Below are 20,907 nucleotides of genomic sequence, written 5' to 3'. Positions count from 1 at the left end.
ACTCACATAAATCACAACTTCCTCCAGACTAGGCATTCAAGCATTTATTACTATTTTCATTAAGCTGTAGGAAGAAGTAGGAAGTTTTAAAAGACGAAAAATGCTTTTGCATTTAGCAAAGGAAATGGAAGCTAACAGGCAAAGCTGTAAGTTAAAAGAGGCCTGCTAGCTTGGAAGCAGCCACTGAGACTGGGGTTCCAGCAGCCACAGCAAATCGCCTTGTCTGCCCTCTGGGGGTGCGCAGGGTGCAGAGCTTCTGATTGCTGGTGATGGGGAAGGTTTACTGGTAGCAGGAAGAAAAGAGTAAGATGTCATCTTGTGAAAGGGAGGCTGAAGGGCTTGGGCTCGGGGCTGTGTTACTTTCTGTATGAAGCCAGAAGGGTAGAGCTTGACAGGAGTCCCCCAAGGGCACACACTTCCACATCTTTTTCACCCCAGATCAGTGAGCCTTTTCTTTCAGGGTCTCCTTGTGCTGTTTCACCAGGAAGCCAATCCACTCTGTGGTTTTCTTCTTGGCTTCCTCCCAGCTAAAGAGGGGCTTATACCCCAGATCTCGCTGGGCTTTCTTATAGGAGAAGGTAAACACACTATTTGATAATGTCACTAAGTGGCGGTTGAGGGAGGGGTTATATCTATAAATTGGTCTGAGCAGGAAGCTCACCATTTCCAGCAGGAAGGCAAGCCAGTACTTCAGAGATAAAGGAAGGCTCATTCTGGAATCAAGGGAGAAGCCCCATTCTCGGCACAAATTGTAATTGAGGTCATCATAACTTTGATGAGGTGTGTCATCTGAGATATAGTAGAACTGTCCTCCAATGCCAGGCGCCTTCTTAGGGTCCTGCAGGGTCCTCAGGGCCAGAATGTGGGCCCAGGCTATATTGCCAACATAGACTGGGTTGGCGATGGAGAGCTTGTTCTCGTGTGACAGGATGCCATTGTTCTTCAGGGCCTTGGTCACATGGTAATAAAGGAATTGGCTTCCTTCCCCAAATGTATACATAGGCCTTAAGGCACAAGTGTACAGGGTGCCACCATTTTGAAGAGCCCACCCATTAGCAGCTAGCACAGCCTTCTCAGCAAGCTTTTTGCTATATGGGTATGGACTGTTCCATGTTGTTTCGAGATCCTGTTCTTCATGGCCATTCTGGATGACCTCCTTGTAGGAGTTAGGCCCTGCCACCTCTATGGTGCTGGTGTAGATGAAGATTGGCACACTTGCCTGGGTACAGGCCTCCAGTAGGAGCTGGGTACCTGCCCATGGGGAACACACCGTCAGTGTCAAGAAATAACCCAAGGACCAACGCTGCCCCCACAGACCATGTCCACCCCCCACTCCCAAGTGATGTGGTTATGGCAGATCAGGACCACCTTCCTCTGTGTTTCTGGCTGAGATCTGACTGTGCTACAGCCACTGGAAAAATGCAAAAATGAAAAGAAAGCAACATTTGTTCTGGAGAGCAAGAATTTCTAGGCCTTGGGATTTCATGGACCTATGTGTGCACTTTTAAGTTTGGGAAAGGACATAGTATTGCCACTTTATATTTTGCCAAGTAAGGACATTAAGAAATTACCATTTATCATCCCTACTACCTCATCGAAGACAAGCAATTTCTAAGTAAAAAAACAAGGAGGAGGCCATAATCTCAGAATATGGATAGTTCTAATCCTTATATAAAAGAGGTCAGTTGAAACTCTCCCGTTGTGGGCTCATACACACACCCACACGGAGTTGTATACAGGCAATATAAACTCTTACATATACATTGAATTGCTTCTATTTTTCTCTTTTTTTGAAAACCAATAAAAACTTTGTCACAACCTTTCTTTGAGAGTCACTGAGCAAATGACTAGTGGGTTCTGGGGAGTAGCTGGAGATGCAGACTGTGTTTCTGGTTGTATGTTCCCTACAGTGGCCACTCCTAATTCTGGCTGTGGCTCTCTGTTTACCCAGGTATGGAAAGTGGGGGTGATAAACCTTCCTTTTATTCAGCATTCGGGAGCCCTGCGCTGGCCATTATGTTGAGTCTGATGAAGACCCGGAAGGAGGAGTGCACCCTCTGGTGGTCAGACCTGTAATGGGAGGATCTTGTAAAACCCCTTTAGCTGGGTACAACCTTAGCTCAAGGAGGTAATGCAGAGCACCTTCTCTACAAGAAGGAAGGGATTTCCTAGGCTAAGCATCATGTCTAATTTTGGCATTTTATATCCCTTTTAAGCTTTTGTGTAATTTGGTTTTCTGGAGAGACAGCCTCATTTTTTATTTAAATTAAATCTAGAGGCTGAGAAAATTTGGGCTAAATTACCGGCAGAGGGGGAAATGACCATCACTGTGAAGTAGTTTCTAAACCTGGGAGGGATATTGGTTCTATCAGTTGATGTCCCTATTTGAGCTCCTCAGGGATTTCAAATTCTGTGTTGGCGGGAGCTGGGAGAGTAGGAATTTTGACAGAGGGTCTAAACACTAAAAACTGGTTAATCTGAGCATCCTCCTTGTAGTGTGGGGGTGGTTAGAGGCATGGCTAAGTAGAAACTGGAGGGGGTCTTTTTTGAAATTGTGCTATTTTAGGCTGGAGACTCAAAAGCAATGTGTTGCTTTAGAAGAGGAGTCTCTGATTAGTCTCACTTTGTAGAGCAGGGCATGCGAGACAGGTGGGCTTGGGGGTCGGGGTGCTGTCGTCCTAGAGAATCTGGCCTCCAGATCGGAGGAATAACATTACATGACAAGCTAATAGGGATTTAAGCTAATCCCTTAAGTAAATGTGCCTGCTTTTAAAGTAGATTGGAAAGCCATGACTCAGAAAGATCCACCAAGCATTTGAAGGATGAGAGTCAAAAAGAGTAGACCCTGGGCACCTGGCTAGGAAGCACTCTTTAATTGTGGGCATGGTGGTGAGCGGCAGAGACATATTATGGATAATGGGAAACTATTACTGTAAAGAAAATATTGTTGGGAAGCAAGTGCTGGATAAATCTGTCCTGCCTGACCACTGTGAACAGCTTTCCTAGTTCTCTTGAGAAGAATCCTTCTTGGAGGTGAGCAGGAGGGTGCTAGATGTTCTCATTACCCTTGGTGATCCTATTCAGTAGCCCTGCCAGAGCTGTGGCCCATCCCTTGGAACTACCCTGGGGGCACTTTGTATCAGAGCTCTTAGTTCTTGGCTTTGCTTGACCAGCGCTTTAGAGGCATACGAAGGGCTAAAATGATAACTAAAGAAGCACCCATTAGGTCTGGTTCCAGCCCAGGGGAGGTGGGAAGTGGCTGGACAGCAAGAGTTTGAAGTTGGAGTTTAGTCAACACTTGGTTGGAGCAGCAGTAGGAAGGACTTCGGAGTCATACAGGTGCAGGTTTAAATTCTAGCTCCCCTCTCCTATCCTCGGGGATTTACACAAGTTCCTTAGTCTTTCTCAGCCCTAGCTTCTTCATCTAAAAGACCAAGGATAGCAGGTTTGAGTCCCTCAGTCAGTAGTGATAAGCAAAAGCACTTGGCTCAGGCTTAGCAGGTCTCCAACTCTCGTCCCTTCCTACTCCTAACCCTGTTGTATAAGCCTCATTTGCCAATCTCACTGCATCTCCTCCCCGGGACACTATACCTTTCAGATTGACATTCATCAGAGTCTCTCGGTGAGCGGCACTTGTGACATCAATGATAGAGGCGGTGTGAATGACAGCCGAGATGCCCTGGCAGGCTCTCTTCAGGCACTGCTCATCCAGAATGTCTCCTTGCAGCAGGGTTAGCTTGATCCTGCTCTGGGGCTCTGTGTGAACACAAGTCAGGCCATTGGAAGGCTTTCTGCACCCTGAAGTTTCCTGATCAAACTGGCATTTTAAACAAGGTGACTTTTAATCAAACAAGGTAGCATTTTACCCAGATTGATAAAGATCATATTCAGTGGTAGGAACAAATAAACAAAAGCACAGAGATTAAAATGTGTGGCATTTAATGGGAAAGAGCAAACATCTGTTTCTATCCTATCTCATTTAAACAAAAAGAATTTGAGCAGCGAGGAGTCAATTATACCTGGAACACAGAATCAGTTAAGAGATTCATGGTGAGTTCATAAAAGTCATTAAGGAGAGTAGGGTGATTGTGGGGTGTAGATGCAAGAGGGAAGAATTTGCATTTAGTTCTGCAGGGAGTGAGGAATCACATATGGATTTGGAAAAAGAGGAGAAACAAAAATAGAGTTGTGGTGTAAGAGGCTAACCTGGCTGCAGGGTATAAAATGGATTGGTGTGGGGCATACAAGGGAAAGCAAGATGTCCACACCAAGTTTCAGACAAGGAGAACCTCGCCTTCTCAGGCCCTGGTTCTTACTGGCTGAGAAGGAAAGGAAGAGTCGAAGCCATCTCGAGGGGTTCCTGCTCAGGTGACCAGGAGGACAGTGGAGCCACTAACAGGGAATTTAGGATGGGTCCGAATGATGGATTTAACTGAAAGGCTCTTTTTAGATGATGTTGATGAAAAGATATCAGTACTAGAAGTGTGTCAGCCACCAAGGGACGGACATTCTGGCCATTTAGCCAAGGGCAGCAGATGCAGCATCGGATTTTCAGTTCCTCTGTGGTCTCTGCTGGTACAGCCAGTACCACCATCCCTCAGATCTCCTGCTGCACTCCATATTTTGGGTAAATACCCTACACTTGTACTGTGCTTTCTGCTTCGCACAAACCTTTCATAGTTTTCTGCATTCCTTTCACAGCCATCGCATGAGATAGGTATTCTGATTTCCACTTTACAGGTGAGGAAACCAAGGTTCATAGAGGTGAAGGGGCAAGTCTCAAGCTCTCTTCTAGACTGTAAAATTCAGGGCAGGATTTCCTTCCTGGGTTCCAACTTGGAAGGACCATCTGCTCTCTTTAACCTCTGCCATGTTTGCTCGGCCCCAAACCCTTCCCATGTCAATCAACTCCAAGAAGGCCCCGAAGAGGGAGAAATGCAGAGAAGAAGCCGTGGGAATCAGTCCAGGAGTAGGATTTCCTCTGATCGTGTCTCCCTCTTTGCCCTCCCTTCTCCCCCTCCCTTCCTCTGCCTCTCCTGTCCTACTAACTTCAGCTGACTGGCTCAAAGGAATTTAAGGAATCGGTACAGGAAGGGGGAGGAAGTCCGAAGGCAAGAGAGGACAGCACTCGTACTCCAACGGCCCGCAAGCATGCGGAGAGACCAGGAGAGGGCGCTATGGGTGCCGTGGGGGCCCCCTCTCTCCAAGCCTATGAACTTTGGAAGTGTTATTTGCAGAGTCAATACACAGTTGCTTGCGTGGTGTGAACTAGGTTGGAGGGAGACCCAGGGAGAAGCTACTAGACAAATTAGTGGTTAAGAGCACAGTTGCTGCCACTCTGCTGCCTGGGTTCAAATCCAGCTTTGCTATTTTCTAGTCATGGGACCTTGAACAAGTAAATTAATCTCTGCTAGGTCTAAACATCTGTGTCCCCCAAGGTGAAGGAGGTGGGGCCTTTTGGAGATGATTAGGTCTCGAGGGTTAACTCTTATGAATGGGATTTGTGTCCTTTTAAAAGAAACCCCTGGGAGATCCCCCTGCCCGTCTATCATGTGAAGGCACAGTGAGAGGGTGCAGGCTATGGACTAGGCAGAGCGCTCACCAGAGTGTGACCCTGCCTTGATCTGGGATTCTAGCCTCCAGAACCGTGAAATACATTTCTGAGGTGCGTAAGCTACCCAGACTGTGGTATTTTGTTACAGCAACCTTGAAGGACTAAACCTCTCAGCCTGCACTCTCTTCTTTAAAAAAGGACAACAGGACCTATCCCATGGGGTCATTATGAGGAGCAAATGAGTTGACACATGTAACACGCTTAGCACGGTGTTTAGCACAGAAAGAACAATGCAAGGGTTCTCTGTTACTGTCTCCATAGAGGCTCTGCCTGTTCATGCCACCACCTGACTTGTCACACTGGAAACGGCTCCTTTAGGATGAACATTCCTAATTCTGGGAATCACCTGTCAGTCTGCAAATATTAGTGTGAAGATTACCATCAGTCAATCATTTATGAATTTATCAGGCCTACTATTGAAACAGGGTAGAGCAAATAGGGTCTTTGAGGAGAACACAGAAGAAATAAAAAGCAGAGTGATAGGCATAGCCCAGGAGAGCGGGTAGGGGGACTTTGTGGAGTCAGGTGGGGTCTTCTGGGCAGCCAGGGCCTGTGGGTAGATACCCAGTCTGCTGGGACTGGGGAGGGGCCCAGGGAAAAGGTTTGGGAATGCACGGGGGGAATAGGGAGACTGAAGCCTCACTTTGCCAGGACTCAGCCCTAGGGCCATGTGACTGGGACCTGAGCTAGGGCTTAGACTGAACCCTGCTACCCATTAACAGAGGGCCTTGGCAAATCACTCTACCTTTGTGAACCTCGATTTTCTCATTGCCCAGATGGGTGAGACCCTTTCTTACCTTCCTTTCAGGACTATTTTGAGGATCTGGGGGTGAAACAGTTTGGGAAATACACTATAAATCCAGCTGTTACATCAGCATAAGGGGCAGCATGCTGGAAAGAGAGCAATAAGCTGCTCCAGCAAATCCTGCAGTCGTTTTCCTGTGGCCATGAGGCATGAAGGCATGGTAAAAGGAGCATGTGGGGAACCTACAAGAGGGGTGTCCATGCTCACAACACTTCTCACCCTGCCTCTGGCTTCTGCACTGTATGTTGTATGTCCTTTCCACCCCCATTCTCGTAATCTCTCTCACACACACATACACACTCAACTTTGGTTTCACTACCTTTTATTGCACCATCGCTGGATAAGTGAAGCCACAAAATGACAAGGACCATCAAAAGGGACAGGCACCCATTAGTAGGGTCTTGGGGTTAATGGCACTTGATGGTTCCTTTGCAGATGTTGCAAAGCAATTGCCAAGTCAAAAATCTTCACAACATTAAAGAGTTGTTACCAAGGGAAAGAGGTAACATGTGATTTTCTAGATGAGAAGGAAAGTGACCTAGTGTCCAAAGATCTCTTATACTAAAACAGCTGTGATTTTCTTTCTAATGACTTTGGACATGGGATCAGCCACTATTTGCCTACAATTTTCCTTAATTTGCTAGATAAGAACTTCCTCCCTATACCTGCACAGGGTTTAAGATGGAGCTACATACCTATGGCTTGAGTTCACTTACTAGAAAATTCCTCCTGCAATTCCGGACTGAAGACTTTGTCTAGGGCACGTATTTCCTGCAGCTCCTTCTCCTCCAACAACAAGCGGACGATCCTCTGGCCCAAAAATCCTCCTGCTCCTGTTACAAGGCAGCTGAATCCAGCCATGACTGAACCTGAATACAGGAACCAGAGAACACTGGGGAGCAGTATGGATCAGGAGGGGACCCTGGAAAGTGTCAAAAGGAGAGTTCAAGGGGTTATAGGCTCACAAAAAAACATTTTGTTGCCTCCATTAATTTTTGCAAAAATCCTATGCCCCTCTCCCCCTGCCCGCCCACTCCCCACCAAGAGTAGTTGAAAGAACATGAAAAGGCTCTAACCTGTTAGACTGTTAAAAGCCAAGGACAAGAGCCTGCCTTCTGCTTTCCTTATCTTCCCAAAGTAGGACTCGATGTGTTTTTGCCTCTGGCTCAGCCTTTTTACCTTTAAACTCTTACAACATGCTCATTGCTCCTCCTCCTCCATCATCCCTCCTCCACAGAGTGGCCTTTAACATACCTCATTCCTTCAAGGCACAGGAAGAGAAAGCAAGCTTCAAGGCCACAGCATGATAAAGATGGCTTTACCTTCAGCAGGGTACCCGACAGTCAGTGCCAGCTGTCTGGAAGCCACAGTCTGGGAACTTACACTAGACTGGGATAAATCTCTCCGTGCCTTTTCTGTGTGCCCTGTGGCTCTTTGCCTGGATTTTTGCAGTACCTCCCTCTGGAGGTAAATCCACTTTAGCCCATTGTCTCCTCTCTGAGACTGTCTTTTGAAGTGTTGCCATCCAGAAAAATTTAGAAATTTTCAATACTGGCAGCTCCAGTTACATGAACTTCCTTCCCACCCAGTGTATCCAGAGCCTTGATTTTGATTTCCCTCTGGAGAATTCTGGAGGACAAGCACCAGTGAAGGGGACCTGTCTAATGGTAGTCCCCTAGTTCTACGGCCTGTATAATGAGACTAGGGCTCTATAGTTGTATGCCACAGCAGATCTTATTATGGGCATTTACACTTACCCCACGTTGTGATTGCAAAACCACTCTCAGCAGATTGCTGAACTGAAGATGGCTGTTCATTCTTCTGAAGCTCATGCCCCAGAGGTGTCCAAATACCACCACCATAAGCTCAAGACACTGTCTTTCCTCCCTTTAAAAAAATTGTAATTTACATGCATTAAAATGTCCAGTTCAATGATCATTGACAATTATGAACATCCATGTAACCACTGCACCAAACCAGATATAGAACATTTCCTTCAACTCAGAAAGTTTTTGCTCTTTTCCAGTCAATTCCCACTCCCACCCTGAATCTACCCCCACAACAACTACTTTCTGATTTTTAGCTCCACAGATACTCTCCTGTTTTTTTTTCTTCTGAAGTTTTTATGGTTCTGGATATATATATTTATTAATTTTGAAAAACTTCATACTGATCCATTTATTGAATTAAACTTTCTGCCTAAAGTTGTTCTAGTTTTAAAAATAATTTTTTATTGGAATATAGCTTATATACAATATTATATTGTTTTCAGGTAAACAACATAGGAATTCATCAACTCCACACATTCTGAGTGTGTATTTGAGTGTGATTTCTTATCACCATACAAAAAGACACCACATTATGAACTATATTCCCTATGCTGTAGCTCCATCCCTGTGACTAAAGTATTTTATAATTTGAAGTTTTCACTTCTTTATCCCCCTCACCCATTTTACCTTTCCCCTCTGCCTTCCCTGGCAAGCAACTGTGCATTTTCTGTGTTTATGAGTGTATTTCTGTATTGTTTGTTTTGTTTTCCAGATTTCACATACAAGTGAAACCATATGTATGCCTCTTTCTCTGACTGACTTACTGCTCTTAACACAATACCCTCTAGTCCATCCAAGTTGTTGCAAATGGCAAGATTTCTCTCTTTTTTATGGCTGAATAATATTCCCACCAATAGTGTAGGAGGGTTCTCTACATCTTCTCCAACATTTGTTATTTTCTTATCTTGTTGATACTGGCCATTCTGACTTGTGTGAGGTGATATATATATATCTCATTGTAGTTTTTATTTGCAAATGATGATTAGTGATATTGAGCATCTTTTTCTTTCTTTCTTTTTCTTTCATAATCGTTAATCAACAATTACATGAAGAACATTATGTTTACTAGGCTCCCCCCTTCACCAAGTCCCCCCCACATACCCCTTCACAGTCACTGTCCATCTGCGTAGTAAGATGCTGTAAAATCACTACTTGTCTTCTTTGTGTTGCACAGCCCTCCCCTTGCCCCCCATGCACTATACATGCTAATATAATGCCCTCTTTCTTTTTCCCTGTCCTTATCCCTCCCTTCCCACCCATCCTCCCCAGTCCCTTTCCCTTTGGTAACTGTTAGTCCATTCTTGGGTTCTGTGATTCTGCTACTGTTTTGTTCCTTCAGTTTTCCTTTGTTCTTATACTCCACATATGAGTGAAATCATTTGGTACTTGCCTTTCTCCGCCTGGCTTATTTCACTGAGCATAATACCCTCTAGCTCTATTCATGTTGTTGTGAATGGTAGGATCTGTTTTTTTTTCTTATGGCTGAGTAATATTCCATTGTGTATATGTACCACATCTTCTTTATCCATTCATCTACTGATGGACATTTAGGTTACTTCCATATTTTGGCTATTGTAAATAGTGCAGCGATAAACACAGGGGTGCATCTGTCTTTTTCAAACTGGAGTGCTGCATTCTTAGGGTAAATTCCTAGAAGTGGAATTCCTCGGTCAAATGGTATTTCTATTTTGAGCATTCTGAGGAACCTCCATACTGCTTTCCACAATGGTTGAACTAATTTACATTCCCACCAGCAGTGTAGGAGGGTTCCCCTTTCTCCACAACCTCGCCAACATTTGTTGTTGTTTGTCTTTTCAATGATGGTGATCCTTACTGGTGTGAGGTGATATCTCATTGTAGTTTTAATTTGCATTTCTCTGATGATTAGCAATGTGGAGCATCTTTTCATGTGCCTGTTGGCCTGAGCATATTTTTCATGTGTCTGTTGGCCATCTGCATGTCTTCTTTGGAAAAATGCCTATCCATGTCCTTTGCCCATATTTTAAATTGGATTATTTGTTATTTTGGTGTTGAATTGTATGAATTCTTCATATATTTTTGATATTAGCCCCCTTATCAGATACAGCATTTGCAAATATATTCTTCCATACGGGAGGTTGCCTTTTCATTTTTTTGATGGCTTCCTTTATTGTGCAGAAGATTTCTAGTTTGATATAGTCCCACTCATTTATTTTTGCTTTTGTTTCCTTTGCCTGGGCATGTCCAGAAAAAAATTTACTCATACTAATGTCTAGAACTTTATTGCCTGTGTTTTCCTCTACTTTTATGGTTTCAGGTCTTATATTTGGGTCTTTAATCTATTTGGAGCTTCTTTTCATGTATTGTGTAAGACAGTGGTCCAGTTTCATTCTTTTGCACATAGCTGTCCAGTTTTCCCAATACCATTTATTGAAGAGACTTTCTTTTCCCCATTGTTTATTTTTGCCTGCTTTGTCATATATTAGTTGACCATATACATGTGGTTTTATTTCTGGGCTCTGTATTCTGTTCCATTGGTCGATGTATGTGTTCTTGTGCTAATACCATATCATACTGTTTTGTAGTATAGTATATATAGGGTGCATGATAGCTCCAGTTTTATTCTTCTTTCTCAAGATTGCTTGGCATTAGGGTTTTTTTGTGGTTCCATACAAATGTTTGGATTATTTGTTCTAGTTCAGTGAGAAACGCCCTTGGTATTTTGATAGGAATAACATTGAATCTGTAACTTGCTTTAGGCAGGATGGCCATTTTAACAATATTAATTCTTCCTATCCATGAACATGGAATAGCTTTCCATTTATTTGTGTTTTCTTCCAGCTCTTTCATCAATATCTTATAGTTTTCAGAGTGCAGGTCTTTCACCTCCTTGGTTAAATTTCTTCCTAGGTATTTTATGCTTTTTGGTGCAATTGTAAATGAGATTGTTTTCTTAATTTATCTTTTTGATAGTTCATTATTTATATGTAGAGATGCAACAGATTAATGTAAATTGATTTTGGAACCTGTGACTTTACTGAATTCATTTATTATTTCTAATAGTTTTTTGGTGGAGTCTTTTAGGGTCTTCCATATATAATATCATGTTATCTGCAAATAGTGACAATTTTACTTCTTCCTTACTAGTTTGCATACCTTCTCTTTCTTTTTCTAATCTGATTGCTGCATCCAGGACTTCTAGGACTACATTGAACAAAAGTGGTGAGAGTGGGCATCCTTGTCTTGTTTCTGATTTTAGAGGAAAAGCTTTCAGCTTTGCACTTTGAATATGATGTTGGCTTTGGGCTTATCATATCTGGCCTTTATTATGTTGAGATTGTGCCCTCTATACACATTTTGTTGAGTGTTTTTTATCATGAATGAATGTTGAATTTTGTTAAATGCTTTGTTGGTGTCTATTGAGATGATCATGTTGGTTTTGTTGATGTGCTATATCACATTGTTTGATTTGTGGGCCCATCCTTGCATCCCTGGGGTAAATCCTACCTGATCATGGTGAATGGCCTTTTTAATGTGCTTTTGAATTTGGTTGGCTAATATTTTGTTGAGGATTTTTACATCTATATTCATCAGAGATATTGGTTTGTAGTTTATTTTTTTGTAGTGTCCTTGTCTGGTTTTGGTACCAGGGTGATGCTGGCCTCATAGGATGAATTTTGAAGTTTTCCTTTATCTTCAATTTTTTTGCAATAGTTTGAGTAGGGGAGGTATCAACTCTTTGAATATTTTGTAGAATTCACCTGTGCAGCTGTCTGGTTCTGATATTTTGTTTCTTGGGAGGTTTTTGATTATTGACTCAATTTCATTACTAGTAATTGGTTTGTTCAAATTTTCTATATCCTTCTGGTTCACTCTTGGAAGATCATATGTTTTTAGGAATTTATCCATTATTTTCTATGTTGTCAAATTTGTTGGCATATAATTTTTCATAATACTGTCTTATAATCATATTTCTGTGGTGTCAGTTGTAACTTTTCTTTCATTTCTGATTTCATTTATTTGAGAACTCTCTCTTTTTTTGGTGCGTCTAGCTAAAGATTTATCAATTTTGTTTATCTTTTCAAAGAACCAGCTCTTAGTTTCATTGATCTTTTGTGTTGTTTGTTAGTCTCTATTTCATTTATTTCTGCTCTGATCTTTGTTAGTTCCTTTGTTCTACTAACTTTGGGCTTTGTTCTTCTTTTTCTAGTTCCTTTAGGTATCAGGTTTTGTTTATTTGAGATGTTTCTTGCTTCTTGAATTAGGACTGTATTGCTATAAACTTCCCTGTTAGGACTGCTTTTCCTGCAGCCTAAAGATTTTGAACCATTGTATTTTTATTTTCATTATTCTCTAAGTATTTTTGACTTGTTGAATTTATTTGATGGCCCATTGGTTGTTTAGTAGCATGCTGTTTAGCCTCCATGTGTTTGTGTATTTCACTTTTTTCCCCCTTTTATAATTGATTTTCAGTTTCATACTGTTGTGGTTATAAAAGATGCTTAATATCATTTTAGTCTTCTTAAATTTATTAAGACTTGCTTTGTTGCCTAACATCTGATCTATTCTGGAGAATGTTCCATGTGTGCTCAAAAATAATATGTATTCTGCTGTTTTGGGATGTAGTGTCCTGTACATATCTAATAATTCCATTGGCCTAATATATTATTCAGATCTACTGTTTTCTTGTTGATTTTCTGTCTGGATGATCTATCCATTGATGCAAGTGCAGTGTTAAATTCCCCTACTATTATTGTATTGCTGTCAATCTCTCCCTTTAAATCTGTTAATATTTGCTTCATATATTTGCATGCTCCTTTGTTGGGTGCATAGATATTTATAATTATCATATCTTCTTGCTGGGTTGTGCCCTTAATCATTATGTAATATCCTTCTTTGTCTCTTGTTACAGTCTTTGTTTTAAAGACTATTTTGTCTGATATAAGTATCGCTACTCCAGCTTTTCATAAAATTTCTATTTACATGGAATGTCTTTTTGCATCCCTTTCATTTCAGTCTATGTGTGTCTTTAGTTCAAAAATGAGTCTCTTGTAGGCAGAAAATAGATGGGTCCTTTTAAAAATCTACACAGTCACTCTATGCCTTTTGATCAGATTACTTGGTCCATTTATATGTAGAGTAATTATTGATAGGTATGTAGTTATTGCCATTTTTGTTAAATGTTTCCCGGTTGTTTTTGTTGTTCTTCTCTGAGCCTTTCTTCCTCTCTTGTTCTTCCCTTGGGCATTATGATAAGGAAAATTCTGAAGTGCCTTAAATTAAGTGACATAAGGAACAGAGAATGAAGGAGAGACAAGGAGGGTAATTAACCAATAGTCACATGTAGCTGACTAGAAACTCCACATTCCTGGATGAAGTCATTTCAGCAATCATCTAGAAGGATGCAAGTGATTAATCTACTACATCTAGTATATGTTTGCTTTTACCAGTGAAAATTTCACTTTCACATTTTTCTTGTTTCTAGTTAGGGTCGTTTCCTCTTGAAAAAGACCCTTCCACATTTTTTGTAAGGCTGGTTTAGTGATGGTGATGAAATCTTTTAACTTACATTTATCTGTGAAGCTCTTTATCTCACTTTACCTCACCTTTCATCCTGAGTGACAACCTCGCTGGGTAGAGTATTCTTGTTTGGAGGTTTTTCTCTTTTAATATATCATGCTATTCCCTTCTGGCATATAGAGTTTCTGCTGAAAAATCAGTTGATAGCATTATGGTATTTCCCTTGTAGATACCTCTTTGCTTTTCTCTTTCTACTTTTAGAGATTCTTTGTCTTTGATCTTTGACATTTTAATTATGATGTATTTTGGTGTGGACCGCCTTGGGCTTATCTTGTTTGGGACTTTCTCTGCTTCCTAGGCCTGGATGTCTGCTTCCTTCCCTATGTTAGGGAAGTTTTCAGCTATTATTTCTTCAAATAAGTTTTCTACTCCCCTTTCTCTTCTTTTTCTGGGATTCCTATTATGCGATTGTTTGGATATTTGATATTGTCCCAGAGCTCCCTTAACCTATCCTTATTTCTTTTTATTAATTTTTCTTTTTGCTGTTCAGCTTGAGTGCCTTCCATTATTATCTTACAGATTGGTGATCTGTTCTTCTGCATCCTCTAATCTGCTGTTGATTCCTTCTGGTATCCTTTTTAATTTCATTTAATGTATTTTTCATCTGTGACTGGTTCTGTTTTATATTTTCTATCTCTTCATAGAGGTTCTCATTGAGTTCCTCCACTTTTCTCTCAAGCCTGATGATCATCTTTATAATCACTAATTTGAACTCTTTATCTGGAATATCTGTTTCATTTAGTTCTTTTTCTGAAGTTTGGTCATGTTCCTTTGTTTCAAGTATATTCCTCTGTCTCCTCATTTTGTTTGACTTTCTGTGCTTGATTCTATGAATTAGTAGAAAGGGCTATCTCTCCAGTCTTTAAAGATTGGCCTTGTATAGGCAAGACCCTCTGGGTAGACTGCATCTGCCTGGTCATTTTGGTTGGCTGGCGGGGGGCCTGCTGTGCATGACCTGGGGGGTTCTTGGTGTCAGGGCTCTCAGGGTGTGGACTGAGGGGGGCACAGTCAGAGGGTTCCAGGTGGGTTCCTGATGGGGTCCACACTGGCAGGGAGGGAAAAGGCCCAGGCAATTCTCCAAAGGTGGGCAGCAACTGACTCTGTACCAGTGGTGTAGCCCCAGGCCCATGCACAGCCTCCAGAAAATCCCCTTCTTTGCAGCTAATAGCTTTGTGCCCATGGTGCAGTGGTGGCCCAGGCATGCTCTCCAGGAATGAACAGCAATTGGGTTTGCTCCCTTAGTGCCATCCCAGTATGAGGAATGGCCTCCAAGAAAGCCCCACCTCCATGGCCACTGGCTTTATGTCTGGTGAGGACTGGCTTTGTGGTCCCAGGGAAGCCATGGCCTGAATCCACTTGAGCTAGGGCTGGGAAGCCCCTAGGCCAAATCTGAATTTGGTGTATGCACCACAACCCTGCTTCCCACATCACTCTCAATATGCAAAAGAACTGCAAACAGTGGTCCTTTCCAGACCTCCAGTGCAGATAGTTCCAGCTGTTCCCTGACAAATGGTGGGTGCTTTAGTTCCATAAAGTGGTATTTTTCACTTATAGTCTAGATTCACTTTAAGGTGTGACTTTTTTTTCTATCCCCCAGGTAGGGAATATGTGTCCAGGTCTCTCAGCAATATCTTTCCAATCTTTGGTCATTGTACTGGAGGTGGAGTTACCTCCATTACCATGTCTCCATTCTCCTGCCATTTTTTTAAATGTGATCTTTCTGTCCCTCACTCAGTCCTCAGTTCTTCCTCAAGATGAACTGCTCTTGATTCGGTGTGAAGGTGGGAGTAGATTCAGTGTGAAGGTGGGAGTAGGTGGGTTCAAGCTGTCTCTATGCTGTCATCTTCCCAGAAGTCTCCTGGACATATATTTAAATATAGAATCCACCTGAAATTTTTATGCATGGGAAACAGAAAAATTTTTGTTATATTTCTCTACTGTCTGTCCATTTTCTATTTCATAAATTTCTTTTAATTATTTACCTCCTTTTACTTACTTTGGGTTTAATTTACTCTTCTTTGTCAAGGTTCTTATGGTTAAAGTGTAGATAATTGATTTTATCTCTTTCCTTTTCGACTAAAAACATTTAAGGCCATAAATTTCTCTCTAAGCACTGTGTTAGCTGCATTCAACAATTTTGATACATTGGGTTTTTATCCTCATTCAGGCAAAAATATTTTCTAATGTATCTGTGATTTCTTTTTTTTGCACTGAATTATTTTTAGGGGATATAATAAACATTAAAAAAATACATTCACATTAAGTATATTGTTTGAGTTTCTACTTGCATAACCATAATCACAATTGATTTCTTCTTTAATGCATGAGTTATTTATAAGTATGTTGCTTAATTTTAAAAACAGATGGCTTTCTAGGTATCTTATTGTTACTGATTTCTAATTTAATACTATTGTGGTCAGAGCATATGCTATGTATAATTTTCATTCTTAGATATTTATTGAGACTTGTTTTATGGTCCAGAATACGGTTTGTCTTTGTGAAGATGCCACATGCACTTGAAAGGAATGTTTTCTTCAGTTGTTGGGAGTAATGATCTGCAAAGATTAAGAAACTCAAAGCTTTCTCATTAACATCAGGAAAAAAGCAAGGATGTCTCCCTTTTCACCATCATACTGGAAGTCCTAACTAATGCAATAGATAATAAAAAGAAATAAAAAGCATATAGATCAGGAAGGAATAAAAAAACTGTCTTTGTTCTCAGATGACATGATTGTCTAGGCATAAAGTGTAAAATAATACAAATACATAAAAACCCTCCTAAAACTAATATGCAGTTATAACAAAGTTGCTGGGTACAAGGTTAATATACAAAAAGTCAATCACCTTCTTGCATGCCAGTAATGAGCAAGTGGAATTTGGAATTAAAAACACAATTCCATTTATATTAGCACCCAAGAAAAGGAAGCACCATGAAGTATGATGATAGCTGTAGGTTTTTTGTAGATGTTTTTTATCAAGGTGAGGGAGTTTCCTCTCTATCTCTAGTTTGCTGAGACTTACTACCATGAATGGTGTTAGACTTTTTTAAATGCTTTTTCTGTATGTGATCATATGATTTTTCTTTAGCCTATTGATTTAATGGATTACATTAATTGATTTTCAAATATTGAGCCAACCTTGCATACCTGAGATAAATTCTGCTTGGTTATGGTGTATAATTCTTTTTTTTTTTTTTTTTTTTTTTTAAAGAGACAGCCCTATTTATTTTCCCATGGGATAAAAAGAATTTATCACCTAGTTCTTTGTACAGGAACACGATAAACAACATCATCAAAAAAATTTGCCTAATACCATTAGACCTCCCCAAAATCTGTAAGCCATCTAGAGAGTCATCTCTCATAAAGCTGTTGTATTTTTTTTTTTTTTTTTAGGGCATCTCTCATATTTATTGATCAAATGGTTGTTAACAACAATAAAATTCTGTATAGGGGAGTCAATGCTCAATGCACAATCATTAATCCACCCCAAGCCTAATTTTCGTCAGTCTCCAATCTTCTGAAGCATAACGAACAAGTTCTTACATGGAGAACAAATTCTTACACAGTGAATAAGTTACATGGTGAACAGTACAAGGGCAGTCATCACAGAAACTTTTGGTTTTGCTCATGCATTGTGAACTATAAACAGTCAGTTCAAATACGAATACACATTTGATTTTTATACTTGATTTATATGTGGATACCACATTTCTCTCTTTATTATTTTTAATAAGATGCTGAAGTGGTAGGTAGATACAACATAAAGGTAGAGAACATAGTTTAGTGTTGTAAGAGAGCAAATGTAGATGATCAGGTGTGTGCCTGTAGACTATGTGTTAATCCAAGCTAGACAAGGGCAATAAAACATCCACGTATGCAGAAGATTTCTCTCAGAACAGGGAGGGTGAGGTTCTAAGCCTCACCTCTGTTGATCCCCAATTTCTCACCTGATGACCCCCCTGCGACTGTGCCTGTCTTAGGTTGTTCCTCCCTTGAGGAATCTTACCCGTCTCTGGCTAACCAGTCATCTTCCGGGGCCATACAGGGAAATGTAAAGTTGGTAAGTGAGAGAGAAGCCTTATTGTTTGAAATGGTTAGCTTTTTATTTCTTTGCATATTTATGCCCTGTGGCTTCTATGCCCAGCATTTGTCTTGAGGTATCTTTACCACTTGGAGGAGTTATGATACTCGGTAAATTTGATATGAGGCACGAATTCTATTTAAGAATTCGTTGTAATTAGGAAGGAAGAAGAAAAGCTATAGAAGTAGCAGGCGGGAGAAAACATGGGAAGATTGATTATTTCTTTGACATATCTTCTTGTAGAGTAACTTCAGCATGTATAGATTTTAAGCTACTACTTAAATTGTGCACACACATTAACATAATAGGAGTATAGTTACATAACCAAAGCATATCTGTAATTACCAGCCATCTCCAGTGAAACCAAGAAAACCAGTTAGGCACCCTAGGCATTTGTGAAAACTTATCAATGATATGATGGTTATTATCTAACTGAATTTGAATAGTTTGAGAAAAATCAGACAAATTAAAACAACCCATTCCTGGGCACTGTTCACATCCCATATGTTCTTTTAACAGTAAATAGTCTGTAGTTGTAAGATTTTGGAGCGCTACAATTTGCACTTCTCCTAATTCTTGGTTGAGTTCCAACAGTATAGATCCAGTCAAATTTGTTGTTTTACTGTATGCACAGGCCAGCTTAGATATCTCCTTCCTCATTCCCATGGCAAGTCCAGGAGCTGGTGGGATGAGTGCATCTACAGCTGTAGCAGTGCGTGGATCTTTGTTGGGGTTTTTTGATGATCATCTTCTGGCATGAGTCTTCCCGAGAGTGCTGATGTTGGAAGTTCTCTTTCATATCGTTTCTTAGTTCATTTTCGGGGTAGCCAAATTAGGCTTTGATCCTCTGTATAAACACAAACAGACCCTTTGCCTACACTTTTATATGTCCTTTATATCATTGTGTAGAACTCATTAGAGGTCACCACATAGGAACTGCATTTTTTTTTAAATCATTAATCTACACTTACATGACGAATACTTTGTTTACTAGGCTCTCCCCTATACCAGGTCCCCCCTATATACTCCTTTACAGTCACTGTCCATCAGCGTAGCAACCTGTTCTAGAATCACTACTTGTCTTCTCTGTGTTGTACAGCCCTCCCCTTTCTCCCACCCCGCTATGGATGCTAATCTTAATACCCCCCTACTTCTCCCCCCCTTATCCCTCCCTACCCACCCATCCTCCCCAGTCCCTTTCCCTTTGGTACCTGTTAGTCCATTCTTGAGTTCTGTGATTCTGCTGCTGTTTTGTTCCTTCAGTTTTTCCTTTGTTCTTATATTCCACAGATGAGTGAAATCATTTGGTATTTCTCTTTCTCTGCTTGGCTTGTTTCACTGAGCAAAATACCCTCCAGCTCCATCCATGTTGCTGCAAATGGTTGGATTTGCCCTTTTCTTATGGCTGAGTAGTATTCCATTGTGTATATGTACCACATCTTCTTTATCCATTCATCTATCGATGGACATTTAGGTTGCTTCCAATTCTTGGCTATTGTAAATAGTGCTGCGATAAACAAAGGGGTGCACTGATCTTTCTCATACTTGATTGCTGCATTCTTAGGGTAAATTCCTAGGAGTGCAATTCCTGGGTCAAATGGTAAGTCTGTTTTGAGCATTTTGATGTACCTCCATACTGCTTTCCACAATGGTTGAACAAGTTTACATTCCCACCAGCAGTGTAGGAGGGTTCCCCTTTCTCCACAGCCTCGCCAACATTTGTTGTTGTTTGTCTTTTGGATGGCAGCCATCCTTACTGGTGTGAGGTGATACCTCATTGTAGTTTTAATTTGCATTTCTCTGATAATTAGCGATGTGGAGCATCTTTTCATGTGTCTGTTGGCCATCTGTATTTCTTTTTTGGAGAACCGTCTGTTCAGTTCCTTTGCCCATTTTTTAATTGGGTTATTTGTTTTTTGTTTGTTGAGGCGTGTGAGCTCTTTATATATTCTGGACGTCAAGCCTTTATCGGATGTGTCATTTTCAAAGATATTCTCCCATACTGTAGGGTTTCTTTTTGTTCTATTGATGGTGTCTTTTGCTGTACAGAAGCTTTTCAGCTTAATATAGTCCCACTTGTTCATTTTTGCTGTTGTTTTCCTTGCCCGGGGAGATATGTTCAAGAAGAGGTCACTCATGTTTATGTCTAAGAGGTTTGTGCCTATGTTTTCTTCCAAGAGTTTAATGGTTTCATGACTTACATTCAGGTCTTTGATCCATTTTGAGTTTACTTTTGTATATGGGGTTAGACGATGGTCCAGTTTCATTCTCCTACATGTAGCTGTCCAGTTTTGCCAGCACCATCTGTTGAAGAGACTGTCATTTCGCCATTGTATGTCCATGGCTCCTTTATCAAATATTAATTGACCATATACGTCTGAGTTAATGTCTGGATTGTCTAGTCTGTTCCATTGGTCTGTGGCTCTGTTCTTGTGCCAGTACCAAATTGTCTTGATTACTATGGCTTTATAATAGAGCTTGAAGTTGGGGAGTGAGATCCCCCCTACTTTATTCTTCTTTCTCAGGATTGCTTTGGCTATTCGGGGTCTTTGGTGTTTCCATATGAATTTTTGAATTATTTGTTCCAGTTCATTGAAGAATGTTGCTGGTAGTTTCATAGGGATTGCATCAAATCTGTATATTGCTTTGGGCAGGATGGCCATTTTGATGATATTAATTCTTCCTAGCCATGAGCATGGAATGCGTTTCCATCTGTTAGTGTCCCCTTTAATTTCTTTTAAGAGTGACTTGTAGTTTTCAGAATATAAGTCTTTCACTTCTTTGGTTAGGTTTATTCCTAGGTATTTTATTTTTTTTGATGCAATTGTGAATGGAGTTGTTTTCCTGATTTCTCTTTCTGTTGGTTCATTGTTGGTATATAGGAAAGCCACAGATTTCTGTGTGTTGATTTTGTATCCTGCAACTTTGCTGTATTCCGATATCAGTTCTAGTAGTTCTGGGGTGGAGTCTTTAGGGTTTTTTATGTACAGTATCATGTCATCTGCAAATAGTGACAGTTT

The 20,907-nt window shown here is 40.7% G+C and overlaps 2 protein-coding genes across 3 annotated transcripts in view; both read right to left on the bottom strand.

Moving 5' to 3' along the window:
- HAO2 (hydroxyacid oxidase 2) overlaps window positions 1–20,907 on the bottom strand; it is a 262,966-nt gene that overhangs the window by 197,184 nt on the left and 44,875 nt on the right. The gene's annotated exons all lie outside the window — the stretch shown is intronic.
- LOC118931713 (3 beta-hydroxysteroid dehydrogenase/Delta 5-->4-isomerase-like) lies at window positions 30–7,627 on the bottom strand. Of its 2 annotated transcripts, none has more exons than XM_036924438.2 (4): window positions 7,496–7,627; window positions 7,136–7,288; window positions 3,592–3,756; window positions 30–1,251 (listed from the first exon to the last, which is right to left on the bottom strand). In XM_036924438.2, exons 2-4 carry the CDS (start codon window positions 7,278–7,280, stop codon window positions 440–442), a joined length of 1,122 nt encoding a protein of 373 aa, XP_036780333.2. In that variant the 5' UTR covers window positions 7,281–7,288; window positions 7,496–7,627; the 3' UTR covers window positions 30–439. The 2 variants fall into 2 exon arrangements, with proteins under 2 accessions (XP_036780333.2, XP_036780332.2); XM_036924437.2 differs by having other exon boundaries at window positions 7,136–7,341; window positions 7,496–7,619.

The sequence above is a fragment of the Manis pentadactyla genome, chromosome 4 (assembly GCF_030020395.1).
Source record: "Manis pentadactyla isolate mManPen7 chromosome 4, mManPen7.hap1, whole genome shotgun sequence".
Taxonomy (NCBI): Eukaryota; Metazoa; Chordata; class Mammalia; order Pholidota; family Manidae; genus Manis; species Manis pentadactyla.
Note: the sequence above shows the minus strand (reverse complement) of the source record. Positions and strands in the feature narration are given on the sequence as shown.